This window comes from Pongo pygmaeus, chromosome 12, assembly GCF_028885625.2.
Source record: "Pongo pygmaeus isolate AG05252 chromosome 12, NHGRI_mPonPyg2-v2.0_pri, whole genome shotgun sequence".
In the NCBI taxonomy this organism is placed as follows: Eukaryota; Metazoa; Chordata; class Mammalia; order Primates; family Hominidae; genus Pongo; species Pongo pygmaeus.
Window position 1 is genome coordinate 45,339,526 of NC_072385.2, and position 27,289 is coordinate 45,366,814.

The 27,289-nt window shown below is 39.8% G+C and overlaps 1 protein-coding gene and 1 gene segment (V, D, J or C); both read left to right on the plus strand.

Annotated features, from left to right (window-relative positions):
* Nucleotides 1–27,289, plus strand: part of LOC129026546 (immunoglobulin kappa light chain) — a 412,603-nt gene that overhangs the window by 289,008 nt on the left and 96,306 nt on the right. The window lies entirely within an intron of this gene.
* LOC129026674 (immunoglobulin kappa variable 3-11-like) lies at nucleotides 1,888–2,464 on the plus strand. The segment is given in 2 exon segments: nucleotides 1,888–1,990; nucleotides 2,160–2,464. Coding segments are annotated over 2 exon segments (354 nt in total).

Sequence of the window (27,289 nt, forward strand, 5' to 3'; positions counted from 1 at the left end):
GGCATAAATCTATGAAAAACTCCATTTCCCTGTGTCTACAAGAACTACCTTGGATTGAAAACTTCCTCCCTTGCTCTAGTCGTTTCTTCTACACCCAGTTTCACCTAATCTGTGACTCAAAACAATACTTGTCAGGAAACATTCTGGAAAGAGCAAAAGACTTCTAAGAGGTGTCAGAGATTCCTGTACCAACATCTGTCCATCTCTAGAGGGCATTGTGAGTATGAGGAAGAGCAGAGCTTGTAAATCTTCTACTTGCTTTCACTCCCACTGCATTTCCTAACAACAGCAACAACAGAAACAGCCATAACATCACAGGACAAACCTCTACTATTTCCAAGGCTTTTATCTCAGTAAATCTGCTCTACCTCCATCACAGCAGCTAGAAGGTTTGATACTCATACAAATAGTATTGCAACTTTCTGTTCATAATTGGAAAGGTAAGCAAGACTCAGTGTAATGCGGGCATTCCTTAAGCCAGTTACCATTCAGTTTTTGGATTATCATTGCACACATGTACCCAGCATATGTCTAATATATATTTAAAATCCATGAAGCAAGAGTTATACTAGCTTGTGTTCTCTATTGTATTGTAGTTTCCTCTTATGTCATCTTATCCTTTTTGTCATTAAAAAAAAAATCTGTTCAAGTCAGTCTAAATTAATTATTGAATCATAAGTAGATAAAATCTTTTGTTTGATAACACCTTGACCTGATGAATATGTTTCCTTGCAAGACAGGGTCCTCATTTCCAAGATAACAAGCCTGACAAAATTATACTGGAGCAAGTCCACAAGTAATGATGGTAGCTTATCCTTATTGTCAGCCCTGGGGCAAGAATTAGACAAAAGATAACAAGGTAGAATAAAGATTACATAAGAAAGAAGGACAGCAACAGGACATGGGAACCTTTTATAGGGTAACGTTTTGATAATGGATGATGAGAAGTAATGCGTTAGACAGGGACGGGTGGGAATGGTTGAAGGTCTGAGTACTTTAGCACAGATTAAGACCAAATCATTAGGATTTTAAGAGTTGTGTACAGCTAGTGAAGAAAAAGCCCTAGAATTTAATTTGTGGATAAAACATTCTTGGATTACATTTAAGACTATTGTCCATACTAAGTATATTTATGATAATGATGACTGTAGTGCTGAATATTTAATCAATAAAAACAAAATTAATTGTCACATGCATAATGTCCTGAATACTATTGTAAGTGTTTTGTCTTATTTTCTTTAAACTGTCTACAGCACTGTAAGGCAGGTACCACTATTATCACAGTTACACAGATATGGAAACCGAGACACAGGGAAGTTAAGTTACTTGATCAATTCCAAGCAATCGGCAAGCCATGGAGCATCTATGTCAGGGCCGGCCAGGACATGTGACTGTAAACAGAAGTTTTAACTTTTGAACTCAAAGAGGGTATGTGGCTGGGCTTAATGGAAAGCTTCAGGACCCTCAGAAAACATTACTAACAAGCAAATGAAAGGTGTATCTAGAAGATTAAGTTCTAACAGAGTCTTCATTTCAATAGATCCAATAATGCACTTAAGGAGATGACTGCGCATATTGAGGATAGGAAGAGAGAAATGAAAACACAGCCTTCTATACTATTCTTAACAGGCTTGTGCCAAACATTATCTGGGTGAATTTAGGTGATTGAGGAGAAGAAAGACACAGGAGTGAAATTCTGTGATCACAAGGGAGGAGTTCTACACTCAGGCTGAGCCAACAGGCTTTTCTGAACTGACAACCAGGGAGGCGCAGGATGCTCAGTGCAGAGAGGAAGAAGCAGGTGGTCTCTGCAGCTGGAAGCTCAGCTCCCACCCCAGCTGCTTTGCATGTCTCTCCCAGCTGCCTACCTTCCAGAGCCCATATCAATGCCTGGGTCAGAGCTCTGGGGAGGAACTGCCCAGTTACGACCCAGAGGGAACCATGGAAGCCCCAGCACAGCTTCTCTTCCTCCTGCTGCTCTGGCTCCCAGGTGAGGGGAATATGAGGTGGTTTTGCACATCAGTGAAAACTCCTGCCACCTCTGCTCAGCAAGAAATATAATTAAAATTCAATATAGATCAACAATTTTGGCTCTACTCAAAGACAGTGGATTTGATCTAGATTACATGAGTGCATTTCTGTTTTATTTCCAATCTCAGATACCACCGGAGAAATAGTGATGACACAGTCTCCAGCCACCCTGTCTTTGTCTCCAGGGGAAAGAGCCACCATCTCCTGCAGGGCCAGTCAGAGTGTTAGCAACTACTTAGCCTGGTACCAGCAGAAACCTGGGCAGGCTCCCAGGCTCCTTATCCATAGTGCATCCACCAGGGCCACTGGCATCCCAGCCAGGTTCAGTGGCAGTGGGTCTGGGACAGACTTCACTCTCACCATCAGCAGCGTGGAGCCTGAAGATTTTGCAGTCTATTACTGTCAGCAGTATAATAACTGGAACCCACAGTGATTCAACATGAAACAAAAACCTCAACAAGACCATCAGTGTTTACTAAATTTTACCAGCTGTTTCCTTTACAGACAGCTAATGCGGTGGCCACTCAGTTTTAGCATCTCTGCTCTATTTGGACTTTCTGTGGTTCTAAAAAAAAATCCTTGAACAATTTGGACTTGATTCTTGGACTCTCTTCAACTGAGGCACCAGAATCCCAGGTTTCCAGAAATAGTGTTTCACACTATGAATCCTTATGTATCCACAGTGGTTCTTAACTTTCCTAGTAGAGATAGCTCAGTGCATGCCACACTGCTCCATTCGAATTCTGCAACATTCTAAGTAGTAGAAAATTCTATTTATTTATCCAGATAGCTGACTCTGTAAAAGCTGTTCACGCGAAGATACTACCATGGCTGAATAAATCCCATTCTTTTTCTTTCTTCAGGTTATCAACATTTCAGTGGCAATTGGTTATTGTGGAAACATTTGCCATTTAAAAGTGAACTAAATTATTTCTTCAATTTTCTCTAAGATTCAGTAGTTTGTAAAACGATTAAAGTTTGTAAAAAGAAAGTACATATTAGAAAAGGAAGAAATAGACTATTCCTAATGACATCTGCAAATGACCAAGTAGAAAGGGTGATAGAAGCAGTTGTTCTCATTATTTTTCTCCAAGACTTCCTTCCAAAAGAGATTTCATTGATCATATTCATTTATTACCACCTATAAGACATGTTGACATTATGTAACCTCTGATAGGAAGCACTGAGTATACATCTTATCTGTATTATTCTTGCCAAAAATTAATGCTGTGAATTAAATCAATAGTAAACATCACACAAACTCAATTGGGAGGACATTGTTCAACATAACTGGTGAGTAAATTTCAAAAGTTTCAAGGTCATGAAGGAGAAACAAAAGTGAAAAACTGTCACAGATTTAAAGATATTAAGGACAGGATAACCAAATAAAATATGGAAACCTGAATTTTATCTTGTAACATAAAAAATGGCATTAATGGGAAAATCAGTGAAATCCATGTGGGATTTTAAATGAGGTAACTAATAACATTATATCTATGTTCATCTCACGGTTGTGATACTTATACTGAGGTTATGCATGATGCTGACATTAGAGCAAGCTGGAGGAGGAGTATATGGAAAGCATCTTTGCTATATTTTTAAAATTTTAAGTTTAAAAGTATTTCCAAATAAATTTAAAACTCGTACAAACACGTAAGAAGCTAAAAATATAAGAAAAAGGTGTTTTTTAAATAAGTCTGCAAGTTTCCTCCTATTTTGCACCTTTTCCTATGTCTGATTCTCATCTCAATTAAAGACAGTCATAGCTCTCATTATGTAGAGTGTAATCACTAATTTGCTCAGTTCTAAGAGGGCAACTTAAAAATTGACAGTGCATTCCTTCATGAATGTGAAATCTAGGGATCAGGATTCTCTATTTTGAAAACCTTGATTTCTCTTTAAACTGAGGGTGCAGAGTTCAGTTTCTCAAATACAAAATTACTTGTGTTAGTCCTTAACCTTATTGCACTTCAGTGTGGCTATTATGTTCATTTAAATGTATTTTAGATGGCATCTCTGTTTATGGTATCACAAAGAGTTTAATACATCTTCTCTGCAAAAATAAACAACAAACACACATACAAATATAAAGCTAAAAATTAAAGCTATTTCAGCACTGAAAATTAGCAAAGCATAAAATAATTAAAGATGTATATTCTTTATAGAAAAAATAGTAGTAGTGTTTTGAGGAAGGACAGAAAAAGTCTGTAGCCTTTTGCCTGTAACAGCACCCTTCTACCCCCAGCTCAGTCAGCATGAATTACAGAATTGGAGCTTTACCAATATGAGCATAGCAAGTAAAACTAGCAGCTTGCTGCCAAAGGGGGTCAACTTGAGTAAAGCCAAGGAGTGGAGTAAAACTCTTCAGTGTTTCCAGCTAAACATGGAGAACTTCATAAAAAATGAACAGAAAAAGCCCACAGCTTTGCTAGTGCAAGATGATGCCTTGTTTGGGGCAAGTAGTACATCTGCTGACAGTAAATAGCAGATTTCTGGATAAGATAGAGCCATATTGCTGAAACAATCTCTGCACACATTCCTGGTGACTTAGAAGCTATAGATTCAAGTGATGAGACCCAGGAGTGCCTGGTGCAAAGTAAAGTCAGAGGGAGGTAAAAACTAGCTGCATTTTGCATGTGCTTTTTAAACTACACACAGATGGATTGACAGAAGATAGATTTATAAGCTCCATGATTTATAGTCATTTGGGTATATACCCAGTAATGGGATGGCTGGGTCGAATGGAATTTCTAGTTCTAGATCCCTGAGGAATCGCCACACTGACTTCCACAAGGGTTGAACTAGTTTACAGTCCCACCAACAGTGTAAAAGTGTTCCTATTTCTCCACATCCTCTCCAGCACCTGTTGTTTCCTGACTTTTTAATGATTGCCATTCTGACTGGTGTGAGATGGTATCTCATTGTGGTTTTGATTTGCATTTCTCTGATGGCCAGTGATGGTGAGCATTTTTTCATGTGTTTTTTGGCTGCATAAATGTCTTCTTTTGAGAAGTGTCTGTTCATGTCCTTCGCCCACTTTTTGATGGGGTTGTTTGTTTTTTTCTTGTAAATTTGTTGGAGTTCATTGTAGATTCTGGATATTAGCCCTTTGTCAGATGAGTAGGTTGTGAAAATTTTCTCCCATTTTGTAGGTTGCCTGTTCACTCTGATGGTAGTTTCTTTTGCAGTGCAGAAGCTCTTTAGTTTAATTAGATCCCATTTGTCAATTTTGGCTTTTGTTGCCATTGCTTTTGGTGTTTTAGACATGAAGTCCTTGCCCATGCCTATGTCCTGAATGGTATTGCCTAGGTTTTCTTCTAGGGTTTTTATGGTTTTAGGTCTAACATTTAAGTCTTTAATCCATCTTGAATTGATTTTTGTATAAGGTGTAAGGAAGGGATCCAGTTTCAGCTTTCTACATATGGCTAGCCAGTTTTCCCAGCACCATTTATTAAATAGGGAATCCTTTCCCCATTTCTTGTTTTTCTCAGGTTTGTCAAAGATCAGATACTTGTAGATATGTGGCATTATTTCTGACGGCTCTGTTCTGTTCCATTGATCTATATCTCTGTTTTGGTACCAGTACCATGCTGTTTTGGTTACTGTAGCCTTGTAGTATAGTTTGAAGTCAGGTAGCGTGATGCCTCCAGCTTTGTTCTTTTGGCTTAGGATTGACTTGGCGATGCGGGCTCTTTTTTGGTTCCATATGAACTTTAAAGTAGTTTTTTCCAATTCTGTGAAGAAAGTCATTGGTAGCTTGATGGGGATGGCATTGAATCTGTAAATTACCTTGGGAAGGATGGCCATTTTCATGATATTGATTCTTCCTACCCATGAGCATGGAATGTTCTTCCATTTGTTTGTATCCTCTTTTATTTCCTTGAGCAGTGGTTTGTAGTTCTCCTTGAAGAGGTCTTTCACATCCCTTGTAAGTTGGATTCCTAGGTATTTTATTCTCTTTGAAGCAATTGTGAATGGGAGTTCACTCATGATTTGGCTCTCTGTTTGTCAAATCATGCTGCTATAAAGACACATGCACACGTATGTTTATTGCGGCATTATTCACAATAGCAAAGACTTGGAACCAACCCAAATGTCCAACAATGATAGACTGGATTAAGAAAATGTGGCACATAGGGGGAGGAGCCAAGATGGCCGAATAGGAACAGCTCCGGTCTACAGCTCCCAGCGCGAGGACGCAGAAGACGGGTGATTTCTGCATTTCCATCTGAGGTACCGTGTTCATCTCACTAGGGAGTGCCAGACAGTGGGCGCAGGTCAGTGGGTGAGCGCACCGTGTGCCAGCCGAAGCAGGGGCGAGGCATTGCCTCACTCGGGAAGCGCAAGGGGTCAGGGAGTTCCCTTTCCAGGGGTGACAGATGGCACCTGGAAAGTCGGGCCACTCCCACCCGAATACTATGTTTTTCCGACGGGCTTAGGAAACGGTGCCCCAGGAGAGTATAGCCCGCACCTGGCTCAGAGGGTCCTACGCCCACGGAGTCTCGCTGATTGCTAGCACAGCAGTCTGAGATCAAACAGCAAGTCGGCAGCGAGGCTGGGGGAGGGGCGCCCGCCATTGCCCAGGCTCGCTTAGGTAAACAAAGCAGCCTGGAAGCTTGAACTGGGTGGAGCCCACCACAGCTCAAGGAGGCCTGCCTGCCTCTGTAGGCTCCACCTCTGGGGGCAGGGCACAGACAAACAAAAAGACAGCAGTAACCTCTGCAGACTTAAATGTCCCTGTCTGACAGCTTTGAGGAGAGCAGTGGTTCTCCCAGCACACAGCTGGAGATCTGAGAACGGGCTGACTGCCTCCTCAAGTGGGTCCCTGACCCCTGACACCTGAGCAGCCTAACTGGGAGGCACCCCCCAGCAGGGGCAGACTGACACCTCACACGGCCGGCCAGGTACTCCAACAGACCTGCAGCTGAGGGTCCTGTCTGTTAGAAGGAAAACTAGCAGAAAGGACATCCACACCAAAAACCCATCTGTACATCACCATCATCAAAGACCAAAAGTAGATAAAACCACAAAGATGGGGAAAAAACAGAGCAGAAAAACTGGAAACTCTAAAATGCAGAGCACCTCTCCTCCTCCAAAGGAACGCAGTTCCTCACCAGCAACGGAACAAAGCTGGACGGAGAATGACTTTGACGAGCTGAGAGAAGAAGGCTTCAGACGATCAAATTACTCCGAGCTACGGGAGGATATTCAAACCAAAGGCAAAGAAGTTGAAAACTTTGAAAAAAATTTAGAAGAATGTATAACTAGAATAACCAATACAGAGAAGTGCTTAAAGGAGCTGATGGAGCTGAAAACCAAGGCTCGAGAACTACGTGAAGAATGCAGAAGCCTCAGGAGCCGATGCGATCAAATGGAAGAAAGGGTATCAGCCCTGGAAGATGAAATGAATGAAATGAAGCGAGAAGGGAAGTTTAAAGAAAAAAGAATAAAAAGAAATGAGCAAAGCCTCCAAGAAATGTGGGACTATGTGAAAAGACCAAATCTACGTCTGATTGGTGTACCTGAAAGTGACGGGGAGAATGGAAACAAGTTGGAAAACACTCTGCAGGATATTATCCAGGAGAACTTCCCCAATCTAGCAAGACAGGCCAACATTCAGATTCAGGAAATACAGAGAACGCCACAGAGATACTCCTCGAGAAGAGCAACTCCAAGACACATAATTGTCAGATTCACCAAAGTTGAAATGAAGGAAAAAATATTAAGGGCAGCCAGAGAGAAAGGTTGGGTTACCATCAAAGGGAAGCCCATCAGACTAACAGCGGATCTCTCGGCAGAAACCCTACAAGCCAGAAGAGAGTGGGGGCCAATATTCAACATTCTTAAAGAAAAGAATTTTCAACCCAGAATTTCATATCCTGCCAAACTAAGCTTCATAAGTGAAGGAGAAATAAAATACTTTACAGACAAGCAAATGCTAAGAGATTTTGTCACCACCAGGCCTGCCCTAAAAGAGCTCCTGAAGGAAGCGCTAAACATGGAAAGGCACAACCGGTACCAGCCACTGCAAAATCATACCGAATTGTAAAGACCATCGAGACTAGGAAGGGACTGCATCAACTAATGAGCAAAATAACCAGCTAACGTCATAATGACAGGATCAGATTCACACATAATAATATTAAGTTTAAATGTAAATGGACTAAATGCTCCAATTAAAAGACACAGACTGGCAAATTGGATAAAGACTCAAGACCCATCAGTGTGCTGTATTCAGGAAACCCATCTCACGTGCAGAGACACACATAGGCTCAAAATAAAAGGATGGAGGAAGATCTACCAAGCAAATGGAAAACAAAAAAAGGCAGGGGTTGCAATCCTAGTCTCTGATAAAGCATACTTTAAACCAACAAAGATCAAAAGAGACAAAGAAGGCCATTACATAATGGTAAAGGGATTAATTCAACAAGAAGAGCTAACTATCCTAAATATATATGCACCCAATACAGGAGCACCCAGATTCATAAAGCAAGTCCTGAGTGACCTACAAAGAGACTTAGACTCCCAAACATTAATAATGGGAGACTTTAACACCCCACTGTCAACATTAGACAGATCAACGAGACAGAAAATCAACAAGGATACCCAGGAATTGAACTCAGCTCTGCACCAAGCAGACCTAATAGACATCTACAGAACTCTCCACCCCAAATCAACAGAATATACATTTTTTTCAGCACCACACCACACCTATTCCAAAATTGACCATATACTTGGAAGTAAAGCTCTCCTCAATAAATGTAAAAGAACAGAAATTATAACAAACTATCTCTCAGATCACAGTGCAATCAAGCTAGAACTCAGGATTAAGAATCTCACTCAAAACCGCTCAACTACGTGGAAACTGAACAACCTGCTCCTGAATGACTACTGGGTACATAACGAAATGAAGGCAGAAATAAAGATGTTCTTTGAAACCAACGGGAACCAAGACACAACATACCAGAATCTCTGGGATGCATTCAAAGCAGTGTGTAGAGGGAAATTTATAGCACTAAATGCCCACAAGAGAAAGCAGGAAAGATCCAAAATTGACACCCTAACATCACAATTAAAAGAACTAGAAAAGCAAGAGCAAACACATTCAAAAGCTAGCAGAAGGCAAGAAATAACTAAAATCAGAGCAGAACTGAAGGAAATAGAGACACAAAAAACCCTTCAAAAAATAAATGAATCCAGGAGCTGGTTTTTTGAGAGGATCAACAAAATTGATAGACCACTAGCAAGATTAATAAAGAAAAAAAGAGAGAAGAATCAAATAGATGCAATAAAAAATGATAAAGGGGATATCACCACTGATCCCACAGAAATACAAACTACCATCAGAGAATATTACAAACACCTCTACGCAAATAAACTAGAAAATCTAGAAGAAATGGATAAATTCCTCAACACATACACCCTCCCAAGACTAAACCAGGACGAAGTTGAATCTCTGAATAGACCAATAACAGGATCTGAAATTGTGGCAATAATCAATAGCTTACCAACCAAAAAAAGTCCAGGACCAGATGGGTTCACAGCCGAATTCTACCAGAGGTACAAGGAGGAGCTGGTACCATTCCTTCTGAAACTATTCCAATCAATAGAAAAAGAGGGAATCCTCCCTAACTCATTTTATGAGGCCAGCATCATCCTGATACCAAAGCCTGGCAGAGACACAACAAAAAAAGAGAATTTTAGACCAATATCCTTGATGAACATTGATGCAAAAATCCTCAATAAAATACTGGCAAACAGAATCCAGCAGCACATCAAAAAGCTTATCCACCATGATCAAGTGGGCTTCATCCCTGGGATGCAAGGCTGGTTCAATATACGCAAATCAATAAATGTAATCCAGCATATAAACAGAACCAAAGTCAAAAACCACATGATTATCTCAATAGATGCAGAAAAGGCCTTTGACAAAATTCAACAACCCTTCATGCTAAAAACTCTCAATAAATTAGGTATTGATGGGACGTATCTCAAAATAATAAGAGCTATTTATGACAAACCCACAGCCAATATCATACTGAATGGGCAAAAACTGGAAGCATTCCCTTTGAAAACTGGCACAAGACAGGGATGCCCTCTCTCACCACTTCTATTCAACATAGTGTTGGAAGTTCTGGCCAGGGCAATTAGGCAAGAGAAGGAAATCAAGGGTATTCAATTAGGAAAAGAGGAAGTCAAATTGTCCCTGTTTGCAGATGACATGATAGTATATCTAGAAAACCCCATTGTCTCAGCCCAAAATCTCCTTGAGCTGATAAGCAACTTCAGCAAAGTCTCAGGATACAAAATCAATGTACAAAAATCACAAGCATTCTTATACATCAATAACAGACAAACAGAGAGCCAAATCATGAGTGAGCTCCCATTCACAATTGCTTCAAAGAGAATAAAATACCTAGGAATCCAACTTACAAGGGATGTGAAGGACCTCTTCAAGGAGAACTACAAACCACTGCTCAAGGAAATAAAAGAGGATACAAACAAATGGAAGAACATTCCATGCTCATGGGTAGGAAGAATCAATATCATGAAAATGGCCATCCTTCCCAAGGTAATTTACAGATTCAATGCCATCCCCATCAAGTTACCAATGACTTTCTTCACAGAATTGGAAAAAACTGCTTTAAAGTTCATATGGAACCAAAAAAGAGCCCGCATCGCCAAGTCAATCCTAAGCCAAAAGAACAAAGCTGGAGGCATCACGCTACCTGACTTCAAACTATACTACAAGGCTACAGTAACCAAAACAGCATGGTACTGGTACCAAAACAGAGATATAGATCAATGGAACAGAACAGAGCCCTCAGAAATAACGCCACATATCTACAACTATCTGATCTTTGACAAACCTGACAAAAACAAGAAATGGGGAAAGGATTCCCTATTTAATAAATGGTGCTGGGAAAACTGGCTAGCCATATGTAGAAAGCTGAAACTGGATCCCTTCCTTACACCTTATACAAAAATCAATTCAAGATGGATTAAAGACTTAAATGTTAGACCTAAAACCATAAAAACCCTAGAAGAAAACCTAGGCAATACCATTCAGGACATAGGCATGGGCAAGGACTTCATGTCTAAAACTCCAAAAGCAATGGCAACAAAAGCCAAAATTGACAAATGGGATCTAATTAAACTCAAGAGCTTCTGCACAGCAAAGGAAACTACCATCAGAGTGAACAGGCAACCTACAAAATGGGAGAAAATTTTCGCAACCTACTCATCTGACAAAGGGCTAATATCCAGAATCTACAATGAACTCCAACAAATTTACAAGAAAAAAACAAACAACCCCATCAAAAAGTGGGCAAAGGACATGAACAGACACTTCTCAAAAGAAGACATTTATGCAGCCAAAAAACACATGAAAAAATGCTCACCATCACTGGCCATCAGAGAAATGCAAATCAAAACCACAATGAGATACCATCTCACACCAGTTAGAATGGCAATAATTAAAAAGTCAGGAAACAACAGGTGCTGGAGAGGATGTGGAGAAATAGGAACACTTTTACACTGTTGGTGGGACTGTAAACTAGTTCAACCCTTGTGGAAGTCAGTGTGGCGATTCCTCAGGGATCTAGAACTAGAAATTCCATTTGACCCAGCCATCCCATTACTGGGTATATACCCAAAGGACTATAAATCATGCTGCTATAAAGACACATGCACACGTATGTTTATTGCGGCATTATTCACAATAGCAAAGACTTGGAACCAACCCAAATGTCCAACAATGATAGACTGGATTAAGAAAATGTGGCACATATACACCATGGAATACTATGCAGCCATAAAAAATGATGAGTTCACGTCCTTTGTAGGGACATGGATGAAATTGGAAATCATCATTCTCAGTAAACTATCGCAAGAACAAAAAACCAAACACCGCATATTCTCACTCATAGGTGAGAATTGAACAATGAGAACACATGGACACAGGAAGGGGAACATCACACTTCGGGGACTGTTGTGGGGTGGGGGGAGGGGGGAGGGATAGCATTGGGAGATATACCTAATGCTAGATGACGAGTTGGTGGGTGCAGCACACCAGCATGGCACATGTATACATATGTAACTTACCTGCACGTTGCGCACATGTACCATAGAGCCTAAAGTATAATAATAATAATAATAATAATAATAATAATAATAAAAAATAAAGAAAAAAAATAAAAAAGAAAAACTAAAAAAAAAAAAAAAAAAAAAAAAAGAAAATGTGGCACATATACACCATGGAATACTATGCAGCCATAAAAAATGATGAGTTCACGTCCTTTGTAGGGACATGGATGAAATTGGAAATCATCATTCTCAGTAAACTATCGCAAGAACAAAAAACCAAACACCGCATATTCTCACTCATAGGTGGGAATTGAACAATGAGAACACATGGACACAGGAAGGGGAACATCACACTCTGGGGACTGTTGTGGGGTGGGGGGAGGGGGGAGGGATAGCATTGGGAGATATACCTAATGCTAGATGACGAGTTGGTGGGTGCAGTGCACCAGCATGGCACATGTATACATATGTAACTTACCTGCACATTGCGCACATGTACCATAAAACCTAAAGTATAATAATAATAATAATAATAAAAGAAAAATATATATAAAAAAAAAAAGATTTATAAGCTCCAGATATTTGAGCAAAACTTCTTCTCAAATCATTGGTGACCACTAAGCTATGCAGATACATGTGCAGTTCCTATAAATTCAAACTAAAGATTGATATTAAGAATAAAAAGCAGAGATATCAGTGGTCAAACACCACGTGAGATACAAATTTTTCAATATCACGCATTGAAAATACATTTAATATATCTAATCCACTCAATATTATAGCTCAACCTATCCTATCTTAAATGTGCTCAGAACACTCACATTAGCTTACAGTTGGGCAACATTATCTAACACAAAGCTTATCTTACAACAGTGTTGAATATCTTATGTAAATAGTCGTAGGAATACTAGAAGTACTATTTCTGCTTGAATGCATATCAACTTCGCACCATCTCAAAGTCAAAAAATTATAACTCCAACTACCATAAGTCAGGTACTATCAGTAGGTTCAGACAGGTAACTAAGAAGAAAATTTTAAAATGCTCAGAAAAATGAAACAAATTCAAGGCCTGACATGGTGGATCAACCTTGTATTCCCAGTACTTTGAGAGGCTGATGCAGAAGGATCTCTTGAGGCCAGGAATTTGAGACCAGGCTGTGCAAAGTAGTGACACCCTTGTCTTTACAAAAATTAAAAAAAAAAAAAAACAGCAGAGAGTGGTGGCATTCACCTATAGTCCTAGCTACTCAGGAGAATGAAGCTGAAGGATCACTGGAGCCCAAGAGGTTGAGGCTGCAGCAAGCTATGATCACACCACAACGTTCCAGCCTGGGTGACAGAGTGAGACCCTGTTTCTAAAAAAATTTAAATTAAATTTAAAAAACCAGTAATCTAAAGAGAGGTACTATAATATACTATCAAAAATGTACAGTTTTCAATTTAAAAAATCCTGGAAAAAAAGAGAAGTATGATCTCTATTGAAGGAACAAAAATAAAGCAACTACAATAATAACAACAGAAAATAGTCAATGAAAGCTGATTCTAACTTGTCCTAAATATTGACTTTAGCAAAGACTACAAAGCAGTTAATATGCAGATGTTCAAACAATTATTTTTAAAACTATGATCATTGAGAAAAAAGAAAATATTAAAAAAAAAAGATGCAGCAAAGATGGCCTTAAGAAAAGAAATGGAAAGTATTAAAAAATGGACAAATGGAAACTCTAGAAATGAAAAGTACAATAACTCAATTTAAATATTTGTTAGCTAGGTCTAATAGCAATTTGAGATGGCAGAACAATCAGTTAACTTAAAAATAGAGGAATAGAAATTATTGAGACTAAAGAAAATGTTTAGAAAAAATAGTAGAAGACCTCAGGGATTTACAGCTCAAAGTAAAAGATACCAACAAATGTACAATGAGAGTCACAAAGGAGGAGAAACAGAGGAAGTGGCTGAAAAAATATTTGGAGAAATAATGACAAAAACTTTTTAAAATTAATACAAAATATTCTTAGCTAAAAATTCAATAAAATCCTTTTAGATAATCAATAGAAATTTATAACTGAACACATTATATTAAAATGTTGAAAGACAAAAAGAAAATCTGCATTGCATCAAGAATGAAAGCAGACACTATATACAGAGACACAACAACATAGCCATTGGCTAAGTTTTCATCAAGACCAATAGAGGATAGAAGCAGTGAAATGACATATTTAAATGCTGAAAGGAAAAAAAAAGACAACCAGGAAATCTATATCCAGTGAAAATATCCTTTGAATCTAAAGAAAAAACAAAAAATTATTTAATAAACAAAACACATTGATTCATAGCAGCTATGTCTTATAAGACATTTGCGAGAAAATCCTTCAGAATCCCAGGAAATGACATCAGACAGGACCTTGAGTCCACTGGAAGAAATGAAGGCCTCAAAAGTAGTAAGGAACAATACCAAGTCTAAAAAGATAAAAATACACTTAATGTTATTTATATGAAGCTCAAGACAGGAAAACCTAAATGATTATGTTAGATGTCAGAAAGACAGTTAATTTTGCTGGGTGGGAGGGGTGAAAACCAACAAAGATTGTCCATGAGGGAAGCACAAGGGAATGTGAAATATTCTATCATTCCATCCGGACAATGAATTACACATAAACTTTATTCAGTTGCACATTCAAGATATGTGAACTTCACTCTGGCTGTTTTATCAATTGAAAAAAAAAACAAAAAACGAAAAAAAAAACAAAAAACAAAAAAAAAAACACCAAACTTAGACTGTTTCCCCCTTACCAGTAATCACAGCCAAGAGCCCAGACTAATTTGGAATATTATTATTATCACCACTTCTTTATCCTATTTTGAAGCTTACACTTTTCATCCAGCTACATTTTCACAGCTCCACCTCTGGACCATTCTTTTGAGAGACCCCATAGCCATAGGGCAGGTAACACCTATGGAAGACTCATAAATGACATGATTGATGGGTATTTAGCAGAAAACAAGTTGTATGTATCACATACTGTCCTATGCAGAGAGTACAATACATGTCAGTGAGAGAGTCCCTGTAGCAAAGAAAAGAAGTGTGAACTACACCTTCAGAATATGGTCCAGATTTTAGAGTTCATCAGATGAACACAGATCAAGGTGTCCTCTCATCTGGGTATGAGAAAGTGAAATGACTGCAGTTTCTCCCCAGATCAGTGGCCCGTGGCTTTGGAGACCCTGAAGGAGTGTCCTCCTGTCCTCCACAGCACCCAGAGCACAGCCTGCCCTGCCGTGATTTCACTGCCCAACTCAAAACCTCATCACAGATTCCACTGTCTCAAAGACAAATTCAGGTCCCAGGCAGAGATTGGTGTGGGGGCCTAAGAAAAACTATCTTTTCGTCAATTTTTCTGTTAGAAATTTCCAGACATTGATAAGCTGAATTTCTATACATAGTTACTATCTTAAAAATGGAAATTATCTCTAATATGAGAAACATAAAACATGGAAAATAATTAAATCTCACCGGAGCATCATGTAGTAAGAGATTCCAAATTCAACTAATCTAATTCTGAGCTCCCTGCCTTATGGTCCATCTCCATGGTGTCTATGTGCTCCACCCTTATCCAATATATGTTCAAATAATTATTTTAACCTATTATAAAAGACTTAAAAAGGGAGTAAAGACAATGGTTAAACAAATAGCGGCTCTCAAACAGAGACAAAACTATGAAAACAGACCTACTGGGAATCCAAGAAATGAAAGGTACAACAACTCAATTGAAAAATATATTAAGGAGACTCATCAGCAATTTAAGATGACACGAGTATCAGTGAACTGAAAAACAAGTCAATAGAAATGATCTCATATAAAGAAGGGAAAATTGTAAAGAAAAATGAATAAAACCTCAGTCCATGTGAAGAATACCAACAAATGTGTATTAGGAATAACAAAGAAAAGCTAGAAAGAGGCTAAAAACTGTGTTCCCATCTTTATGACCATGGGTACCCCATGTTTAGCTCCCAAATATAAGTGAGAACATGTGGTATTTGGTTTTTTGTTCCTGCATCAGTTCGCAGAATTACAGTCCTTGATGTGAGAAGAGTCAGATTAGAACTGACCTGGAGGCTTTGGCCTTAATCTATTAGATAGATTGTAATTTAGTGACATTAAATGTATTAGTGGCCAGGAAAATCGGGATAAAATAAAATGAGTTTGTTATTGTTGCTCATTTCTAGATTGAAACGCCAATGAACATGCAGATTAAGTGGCCAGGTTTGCAAGTGAGGGAAGTGTGAACTCAGAGGAAAGAAAATACTCATAGGTCAGCAGTCCTTACAGGGTAATTTATGGTATTAAAACCACATGTATGCATTTGCATCTGCACATATTTATGCATGTGTATCACATATATTAACATATGCATATGAGTGTTTTTCAAAAAATAAAAGGCGTAAAATCAATAATCTCAGCTTCCACCTGAAACTACATAAAGAGGAGCAATTTAAATCTAAAGTAGAACATGAGCAAAATAAATAATAAATATTAGGGCAGAAATCAATAAAACCGCAAACAGAAAAAGTAACACTGAACACCAAGCAAACCAAAGGCCGGTTCTGTGGAAAGAACAGTGTTGTTTAGTTCCCATACAACTGAAAATTTGGGGGTTATGGTTTCAATATCGATTTCTAGTTTGTTCCCGCTGTGGTCAGAGAACACACTATGGTTTTAATTATTGCAAATGTGTTGAGAGGTTATGTGGGCAGAATGTGTCCTATCTTGGCGTATGTTGTGTGGGCGCTTGGAAGAAAAAGTGTGAACTTCTATTGTTATGGGTTGGAGTGTTCTATAAATGTCAGTTAGATCCTGTGGGTTGATGATATTGTTGAGTTCGTCTCTATCCTTGCTGATTTTCTGTCGAGTTGTCCTATTGAAGATTGAGAAGGGGTTTTGAAATCTCCAAGTAAAAATGTTTTGTTAATTTCTGCCACACGCACTATATTGCTCTGTTGCTTGGTGTCTACGCACTTAGAACTGCTCTGTCTTCTCTCCAAAATGACTTTCTTCATTATGTAATGTACCTTCTGTCCCTGGTAACATTCTTTGGCTCTGTAGTCTACTTTATCTGATATTACCATTTGCTACTGATTCTTTCTTTTTATTAATGTTTGCATAGTGTACCATTTTCTTTCCGTTTATATTCAATCTACTTATACTGTTATATTTGATGTGAGTGTCTTATAGACGGCATACAGTTGGGACATTACTTTTTGATTCATCAATTGCTGTCTTTTATTTAATTTCATAATTTCCATATTTAATATATTAATAATTATTGAGATATTAAGATTTAAGTCTGCACTCTACTTTTTTGCTGTATCTGTTTTTGCTTCTCTGTTTTCTTTTTGCTGCCTTCCTTTGGGTTTTTTGAACATTTTTACAATTTCACTTTAATTTTACCTAATTTTTTGTTATCTCTTTTTATAGTGATTTTTAAATTGGTTGTCATGGTATTTCCTTTATATGCCTAGCTTCTCACAATATGTTGATGTCAATATATTACCGTTTAAATTAAGTTTAGAATTTTACCTTCTTTTATGTTTGCAATTATTCCTTGATGCATTTTTACAATGGTTGCTTTAAAATCATTTTAAGATAATTTTAAGATAGTACATATCAGTTACTATCTAATTATATCCTTTTCCTATTCCAGTTGAGATTTTCCTGGTTTCTAGTATGAAGAATGCGTTTTGATTGATATGTGGACCATTTGGATTCTGTGTTATGGTGTAGGGCCTGATATTTTGAATGTCTAACAAGCTCCCAGTTCATGCCAATGCTGTGGCTGCTGGACTGAACAGAGGCAGAGATCCGGTTAAATCAGTGGTTGATTATCCTACTTATACCTGCAAATATCTTGTGAAGATTTTTCAACATTTGGCTGCCTGAATTCCAGTTAAATATTTTTAATCAACTAGGCAAGGGTAAGAGCAGGCATTAATAATTTAAAATTATCCTCTTTGATTCCCATATATGGCTAGCGTTACTTTGAAAAGGGTGATTTGTAGCTTAAGGTCTGAAACAGAAAATGAGTACATGTGACACATGTTGCTGGTACAAAACTAAAAAAATGTGCATGCATTTGTTGAGCCCTGGAGCCTGTTGTCTTCTCAAAGAGCTGGAGCCAAAGGGTCACATATCAGTCTTGGATTTATTTAAGTATGTTTTCTTTTATCTGTTTTCTTTTAATGACTCCTAGTATTACTTTATATTAATTTGAGGTTAAACATCACCTGATTTTGACATGTGTTCTTCACTGTCTTTCAGTCCAGACACATTCCCTGACATACTCCTGTCACAAATAAGGAACAGAAAACTATCACTTCATGATAGCTTCACTGTTTAACTTTGCTAAAATAGGTAATTATTTGGTTGCCCTTGCATGTATTGGCATGGGGGAACACTGCATGACCATAGCTTTAGGTTTCACTTTAGAATATTCTATATATTCTACTTGAGGATACAAGTAAAGGCATCCACTCCTGTGTATCAGGCCCTGTGGTCAGCAGGGTCTAAAATTGCATGACTGGGAACCCATGTAACCCAGCTGTGTTCCTGTGAATCATAAGAGAGTTTGCTCCTGCTTTTGCCCTAGGGCTTTCTAAACCATTGCTTTATGCTAACATGGTAATCAGTTCAAAGATTCAGCATATATTGAAGGAGAATGTCTGAAGTCAGTAGAATGTCATACCCACATGGACTTTTTTGGGTGAAGTATTTGATAGGACCAATAGATGCCATGATCATGTGTCTATTATTTCGTTTCTTTCCCCACGTTTTGGTGCCCTGATTATGAAAGATTTCCATATCAATAAAACCTACAGACTCTGAGCACTGTAATAATCAATTATAGGTCAGTAGAAAAGGCAAACATTTATCTAGAATACAGAAGAATCCTAGTACAAATGTGTTACAGCCACCTCCAGGGAAAGTGATCTAATATCCCAAATTATCACCAAATTTCTGATGGTATTTGTCTCTGCTGTGGGGAATCAGATTCTCAGAAGTGGCAATAGTGGGATCAGCACTGGTGCAGATGGTGATGGAAAGTCATGGCTCATGTGTTGACCATGTGCACTCCAGGTAACCGTGGCTGCTTTGCATAAAAATTTATTATTCAAATACTGTGCGAGTTAAGAGAAAAGTCTAGATTCAGTTAGTCTGTATAGAGGTGGATGAGTCTTGAGTATGGATTGTTGGTTGATGTCTCACCTATGGCAGATGTTCTCTGCTGTTTTGATACAATAAACAAAATTCTGCACGCATAATTTCCTACTCACAGGAGTGCATTCACATGTCTCTTCTCTAGAGCTTCTTGTATCTGATCTTCCAATCTTCTTTTTCTAAGACGTTGCCCAACCAGCTTTCCAGGAATCCATCTATATAATTAACTCACCCTTTTCTAGCCACATTAGTTTGATTACTACGTGTCCTGCTCAACTATCTTCTGACTCCAGGTAAAATTTCAGCCACCCATGATTGTGGCCGTAGTGTGGGAGGAGTTCACTTTTATTTACACAAATGTATGGTGCAGATTCATTCAAGAAGAAGCCTAGCTTTTTTGTCATTTTGGTTTTGCTTGTTTGTTCTTGTTTTTATGTTTTTCTGCTCTGGAATTAGCTGAATGGGAAAATCCGTGAGGTCATTGAACATTAGCATAAGAGATGAGAGTTATATGGGAAACTGGAGCACCTGTCATTCTAAGTGAAGCATGCTCTCTCTGAATCTGCTTTCACTCAATTCTAAAGTACAGTCTTCACTGTAACATTGAGTAGTTCTGAGCATCACCTGGACATATAAATTGTTGAGACTAAAATTCTCAATGTATGAGGGGCAGCTTAGTCACATAGCTATTTATTTCCTTATGTGCACATCTACTAGAATACCCTGAGATATTCTGATAGCTACATTTTAAACAGAAAATTGTTCGTGTGTTTGCTTTCTGTGCATTACACTGTCGTCCTCTAGAACCCCAGAGATTGACGATGTGATTCTTTTTTGGAGCTGGCAGTGTCTTCATCTAATACAGATGCATCTAACCCAAGCAATGCGCTGGATCACACGGCCCAAGCAACAGAGCCACCTGTATCAGAACCAGAACTTGCAACAGAACTTCTCATTCTCTGAGCCCACTCCAAACAGACAGCCTTCCAAGTAAGCTGATAAACAAGATGGTGTAGTAGACCCAAGAGTGGAATGTGTTGTGACAACACTCCAGGGAGGGCTTGCCAACACTGTGGTTTGTTCTCATTGGTTGGAGGTGCAAGATGCAATTATTTGTCCTTACTTTGAAAGGAATGATCAGCACGACTCACTCCCCTTCTCTAAATCCCTGATATCTTCCCCAACGAGACAGGCCCTTGAATTTGTAAGGATGAATCTTATCTTCTGTTCCTTAGGTGTCTTCACTGTATATTGAGAATTCATATAATTTTCTGCTTATTGCATGATCTCATCAACACAGCGCTGTATGGAGTGATGCTTTGTCAAAGGTCCACAGGATCAACGTTTCTTCGGCCTACATTGTGAAAGAGAGCCCGAGAGTTAATGTAGCCCTGAGCGGAGACTGAGGATGTGAGCTCCTGTTCACCCCAGATAACTGCAGAGCCTCCCAGAGACAGCGAAGGACTCTGTCTTCACTCTGCAGCTGGGCCCTGGGTCTGGTCAAGCCCTGTCAGAGCCTCAGCTGCGCTCATCCGCAGGTGCCAGCAGAGGGCGCGTCTCAGACTCACGGAAGAGGCGGGAGGGCGCTCTCCTGGCAACAGTGATGTCTGTGTATTTAAACCAATAGGACATCCTCATAATTTGCATGTGTCCCTCCTCTCACATCTAAAGTTGTCCTGCCTCTCAGTATCTACAAGAGATTTTTTTCTCTGAGATGTGGCTTAAGCATAACTTACGAGTGAAAAGCAGCGAGATGTTGTCCCCATAACAACTCCTGGAGTTTCTGCGGCTCTGTGTTCCGGGTGAGAATATGTGGACAAAGATAAAAGTGAGATTATTATTTCAATCAGTGATTTTTTTTTCATCAAGAACCCTGCCTCTTATGAAATTTAGCGTGATTTTTAATGTGAATTTATAAAAAGCAATGGGTATTCTTCCTGCTTGTCTAACTAGATTAGTGGTGATTTTGATATACGTATAGTTATGTTATGCTAATGTTTTCTGTGTGTTTTCAGCCTCCAGGGGTAATATTGTGCTGACCCAGTCCCCAACCTTTCTGTCTGGGACTCCGGGAGAGAAAGTCACCAACACCTGCCGGGCCAGTCACGGCATTAGCAGTAAGTTACACTGGCACCAGCAGAAACCAAATCAGGCTCCAAAGCTCCTCATCAAGTTTGCATCCCAGTCCATGTCGGGGGTCCCCTTGAGGTTCAGTGGCAGTGGATCGGAGACAGATTTCACCCTCACCATCAGCCTCCTGGAAGCTGAAGATGCTGCCACTTATTACTGTCAGCAGAGCAATAGTTCTCCTTACAATGAGCTACAACGCAGAACAAAAACTAGCTCAGCCTGGCTGAACAGAGAAAGTGGGGATACCCTGTTCTTCTAATCATTGCAGGTGCATCTGGGGCAATGATCCATTCAATAGCATGACATCTGCCCCACCAGCAGCTGAAACCCAAGAGACACTGTCTCATAGCTTCATCTTTAACCACAGTCATTTTCAGACTATGTGAACGATTGTTGAAGATTACCTCTCCATTTTCTTTCCATAGACTTACATAAACTATTTTCTACAAGTTGGAAAAAAAACTTTGGATTTTTCTTCAGAGAAATAGTAACCATTTATGACAAATAGTTTTTAAAGGGTAACGATTAGAAAAGGAATAGGTGATGGCCTGGAGATGTAGTGACAAAAGAGCCCATGAACTCAGATGTCAGTTAGTGTGGGTTCAAACGAGTGACACAGTGATCATATTTCCAAAGAAGTCCCCTGAAGCCTGAGGCTTTATAAGTCAGATTAATATTAAGGTTCACTTTCATCAGTGTAGGAGTCAACAGAGAATTCAGGAAGCAATGGATATTTAGGTTTTGATGTATGGAAACTGGTCCTTAGGTAATATAAATATAGACATTCAGCTAGGGCTTTTGAAAAGAAGACTGTCTCCAAAATAATATTTATCTGAAGTACAAAAAGAAATGAATCTCTATTGCTAGTTTTAGGAGCATAATAGGGCTCCAGGCCTAAAGAAGTTGAAATCAAGAATCCTCAATTCTTCAATGATAAATGCTTCACCAAAAGTTGAGTGTACCAAGGCACTCCCAAGTAAGAGAATGTAGCTTCGGGAGCTCAAAGAAGGTGGTAAAACTAAATGGACATTTTATTTCATATCTTGCTTGACATACGAAGTACAGGAGTTTCACCCATGATCCTTAGAGTGAATTTCTGTTCTGCACATCAGAAACATTGTCTGTCTCCTCTTTCATTCTCATCCAAAATCCAAACTGTGTGAGACCAGTATCCTACTGTTAATATTTGTTGATTCTAATGCAAACTCAGTTCTATTTGTTTGACGTTGTTTGCTGTGCACTTAGTTATGCATTCAAAAATCACTTTGGGGATATAATCTAGTCATTAGTGATGCAGACTGACATCACAGTAAATGACATTTAAATTAATGATTTTCATCATATTTGGTCATAAAACGTTATATCAGTTTCCATTCCATTTTTTTCATACCACACATATTTTACCCCAAAGTGAAAAAATATGACAAGAAATAATAGTCTACATTTTGGTTTCAGGAAGACACAGTCACGAATTCCCTTCACATGATGTTTCAAGTTGGAAAACACGATGTGGAGAAAGTCGAATTGTGAGCCTGTTGGGTTAAACCCAAATATCAAGAATGGGTGAGGAAGGTATGATATTTTATAAGATACTTTTCTTTGGGTGTGTGTGAGCTGTTTAAGAGTATTTTGAGGCCGGGCGCGGTGGCTCACGCTTGTAATCCCAGCACTTTGGGAGGCCGAGGCGGGCGGATCACGAGGTCAGGAGATCGAGACCACGGTGAAACCCCGTCTCTACTAAAAATACAAAAAAATTAGCCGGGCGTGGTGGCGGGTGCCTGTAGTCCCAGCTACTCGGAGAGGCTGAGGCAGGAGAATGGCGTGAACCCGGGAGGCGGAGCTTGCAGTGAGCCGAGATCGCGCCACTGCACTCCAGCCTGGGTGACAGAGCCAGACTCCGTCTCAAAAAAAAAAAAAAAGAGTATTTTGAAATATACTGTTTTTAATCTTTATTCCACGTATTCCGTGAATGTGCTCAAAGCTTCCCCAGCAGGACCAGCTTAAAATATCAAACCTTAAGGAAAAGAACACTGTAATTAATCATATTAGGTCCTGGTATTGGATGCCTGCCTGAGATCACTCATCAGCTCCCCCTTGCTTCCAAGGACTGAATCACCAACCAATCCAGCAATCCCCACCAACTATGAGGGTCTTTCTTCCTCCTGTGTTGAATACAATTAATCATAACTGTACACTTTACATGCAAACTGTGTTTATTCAACATCATAATAATGCTTGTTACTTTTGTCAATATGTTTTCCCATGTCCAATTAATCATTTTCAACTGTAAAAGTAGTTTAATATCCTTAGTTGAGGAGACTGCACCATATTTCTTCTAATTAGAAAAAGAAGCATATAGTTGCTTTTATGGGATTTTAACTTAATGTCAGAATTTTCAGAACCAAAAAATGCTATCATTTAATGTTTAGTGCATGTAAGTAAATAAGACAATTTTTGATCCCAAGTACTGATATTCAGTAGGGGAATGAGCCATGCACAGAACAATAACTACATAATGAAATGGAATAGAATACTTTCAGTAGTTGATAAATTACGTAAAAATCAGACAATGGTATGTGGTATCTGGAGGTTGAAGCTATTCAATTTATGTTGATCAGTGAAGATCTTGGTGTTGTACTGATGATGCATCTGATTGGTAAGAAGGCCGCCAAGTGACCATACGACCTGCAAAGACCACGGAATCATCATGGGAAGGGCAGGGGCTGGGAGATTCCTGATAAACCACTGCACATTGAAAAATTTATTTTTACCACTTTAGTGGTATAAAACCCAAATAGTCCTATAATAATCAGATGCCTTACGTGTTTTTATTTCCTTAAGAATATAATTTATTGTAATATCTTTTATCAAACACCTTGACCTGGATCACACCTATGACATAGAATGTTCCCTTGCTCAGAAGCTGGAAGCCCAGGTCTGCACCCTTATTGTTAGTTGGCAGGCTCCCCAAAGCCCTTCCCTGCCACTCGTACCTTCATCACTGGGTCCTGTAGGGTGGGATCACCGAAGGCAGAGGCAACGCTGGACACTGGACATGGGGCTCTGGCCCTCTGGGTCATGGTGCTCCGGCTTCAACTGCGCTGGCTGCATGTGACAGGGTTCATGAGTCCCATGGGACTGAGAAAGACTATTGATTAGGGAGCACAGCATTCACCTCCCACTTGATCAGACAGCACCTCTCTGCTGTGAAGCCTACGGAGAGGGATATTATTAATACTGGGGAAGATTTGTGTTCTGTTTCCACCTCAGATTCCAGGAGAAACACTCTGGTCCCCAGTTGCTAGTTTCCATTTCAGTGTCTTCAAGACAGAGAGTTTACATCATTCACCTGGAAGCAGCAGAATCCTGGGAGGGTTCCAAAGATCCATCCACATGCTCTTTCCACCTTTTTCACCCCAGCTTGGTGCAGTGGTCCTGGGATCCTCTCTGCTTAACATTCAGCAGATTGGTTGTCCTGATGACATTGCTGTTTATTACCATCTCAAACTTCCCTGTCTCACATGCAAACATTTGCAGTGCCCAGCCACAAACATGTATATTGGAATTAATTAAAATTAACAATGTAGATCCTTAGCTGTTTTAACTACATTTCAAGTGCTCAGTAGCCACATATGACATATAACGGCTACCCTTGCAAAGCATAAATATAGACATTTTCACCATCTTAAAAGCTTATTTTCATTAGTGCTGATCTAAATGGTTACTGTTAGGCACTCACAGTGTTACAGCTCACAGCACAAACCTCAGCAGCTGTTAGTCCAGAGAATCAGGTGGTCTCAGATGCTTCCTGGCTGGTGCAGCCACTGTTTCACGAATGGGAGGAATGAAGCTGGGAGACAGATCCAGACCAGGGGCCCTCTGCTCCCCACCCCAGGGCATTGTGCTCTGCAGGGCCCCTCACAACCTCACCTTCTCCTTTCCAGAATTGTGGGCGGCAAGCCACCCAGGCGCCGAGGCAAGAGACAGAGGACACGAGCTGTTCCAGTATAATAAAATATAAAACAAGAATAGTTATACCAGATATAGATCTTAGATATGATTATATATGAATATCATTAATCATTAGTTTGTAGCAATTACTTTTTATTCCAATATTATAATAATCCTTGCTCTATAATCATAGTCTAGGAAAAACCAGGCCATACAGAGATAGGAGCTGAGGGGACATAGTGAGGTGTGACCAGAAGACAAGAGTGCGAGCCTTCTGTTATGCCCAGACAGGGCCACCAGAGGGCTCCTTTGTCTAGCAGTGACGCCAGCCTCTGGGAAGACGCCCATTGCCAGGTGGACTGTGGTCCAGTGGCAGCGTAAGTGTCAAGGGAAAACACCCGCTACTTAGCAGACCGGGAAAGGGGGGGGGGGTCTCCCTTTCCCCGGGGGAGTTTAGAGAAGACTCTGCTCCTCCACCTCTTGTGGAGGGCCTGACATCAGTCAGGCTCGCCCGCAGTTATCCAGAGGCCTAACCGTCTCCCTGTGATGCTGTGCTTCAGTGGTCACACTCCTAGACCGCCTTCATGTTCCATCCTGTATGCCTGGCTCTGCCTTCTAGATAGCAGTAGTAAATTAGTGAAAGTACTAATAGTCCCTGATATGCAGAAATAACGGCATAAGCTGTCTCTCTCTCTCTCCCTCTCTCTCTCTGCCTCGGCTGCCAGGCAGGGAAGGGCCCCCTGTCCAGTGGACACATGACCCACGTGACCTTACCTATCATTGGAGGTGACTCACACTCTTTACCCTGCCCCTTCTGCCTTGTATCCAATAAATAACAGCGCAGCCAGACATTCGGGGCCACTACTGGTCTCTGCGCATTGGTGGTAGTGGTCCCCCGGGCTCAGCTGTCTTTTCTTTTATCTCTTTGTCTTGTGTCTTTATTTCTACACTCTCTCGTCACTGCACACAGGGAGAGACCCACTGACCCTGTGGGGCTGGTCCCTACACAGAATCATGTCATTGGCATCTCACATGGATCACAGAATCTAGCCCCTAATTGTTTTGCGACAATCTTTTCTGAACACCCTTTATCCTCAACTAGGTGACTGGTTTATTGAGGAGAGGAATCATTTTGTGTTCCCTACAGAATGCAGCCTAATGGTGGATGTAATAAGATCAACTCCATGAAAACCCATGAAAAAACTCCATCAAGTCTCACTGGAAACCAGCATCTAAAATTCTATTTGATGTTATGTCACAAACCTACCATTGGAGGTTATGTTACAAACCTGGCCATTGGACAAACCCCATAATAAACATAAAATAGAAGTCTGATCTTAGAAATAGTGAAAATTAAGGGTGATATTGTTCCATTAGCAGCAGGCAGTGCCCAAGGCGGGAATGGGGTCTCATGTGTGACCTGGATCACCTGGGAGGAGCTGCCAGTGTGCTGAGTGGTGGGAAAACACCCTCTGTGCTCTGAGACTGGAAGCCTCGCCTTGCCCTTCCTACTGCCTTGGGCACGTCCTCAAAGCGCACCTGCTATGAACTGAATTGTGTTTCACAAATTCATATTTTGAATCTCCAACCTGCAAAATTACTGTATTTAGACATAGAGGTTATGAAGAGGTAATTAGGGTGAAATGAAGTGAAAACCTTGGGGCTCTGATTTACTAGGATTCCTGTCCTAATAAAAAGAAACATCATTGAGCGATTCCTTAACCCCTCACCAGCCTTCAAGCATGCACCAAGGAAAGCATGCACTTACTTCTCTGACACATGCCCCTGCACATTGCTGAACCCATGTGAGGATGTATCCAGAGAGGACATCTGAAAACAAGAAACAGCGTTTTCACCAGAAAGCAAATTCTTCTGGAC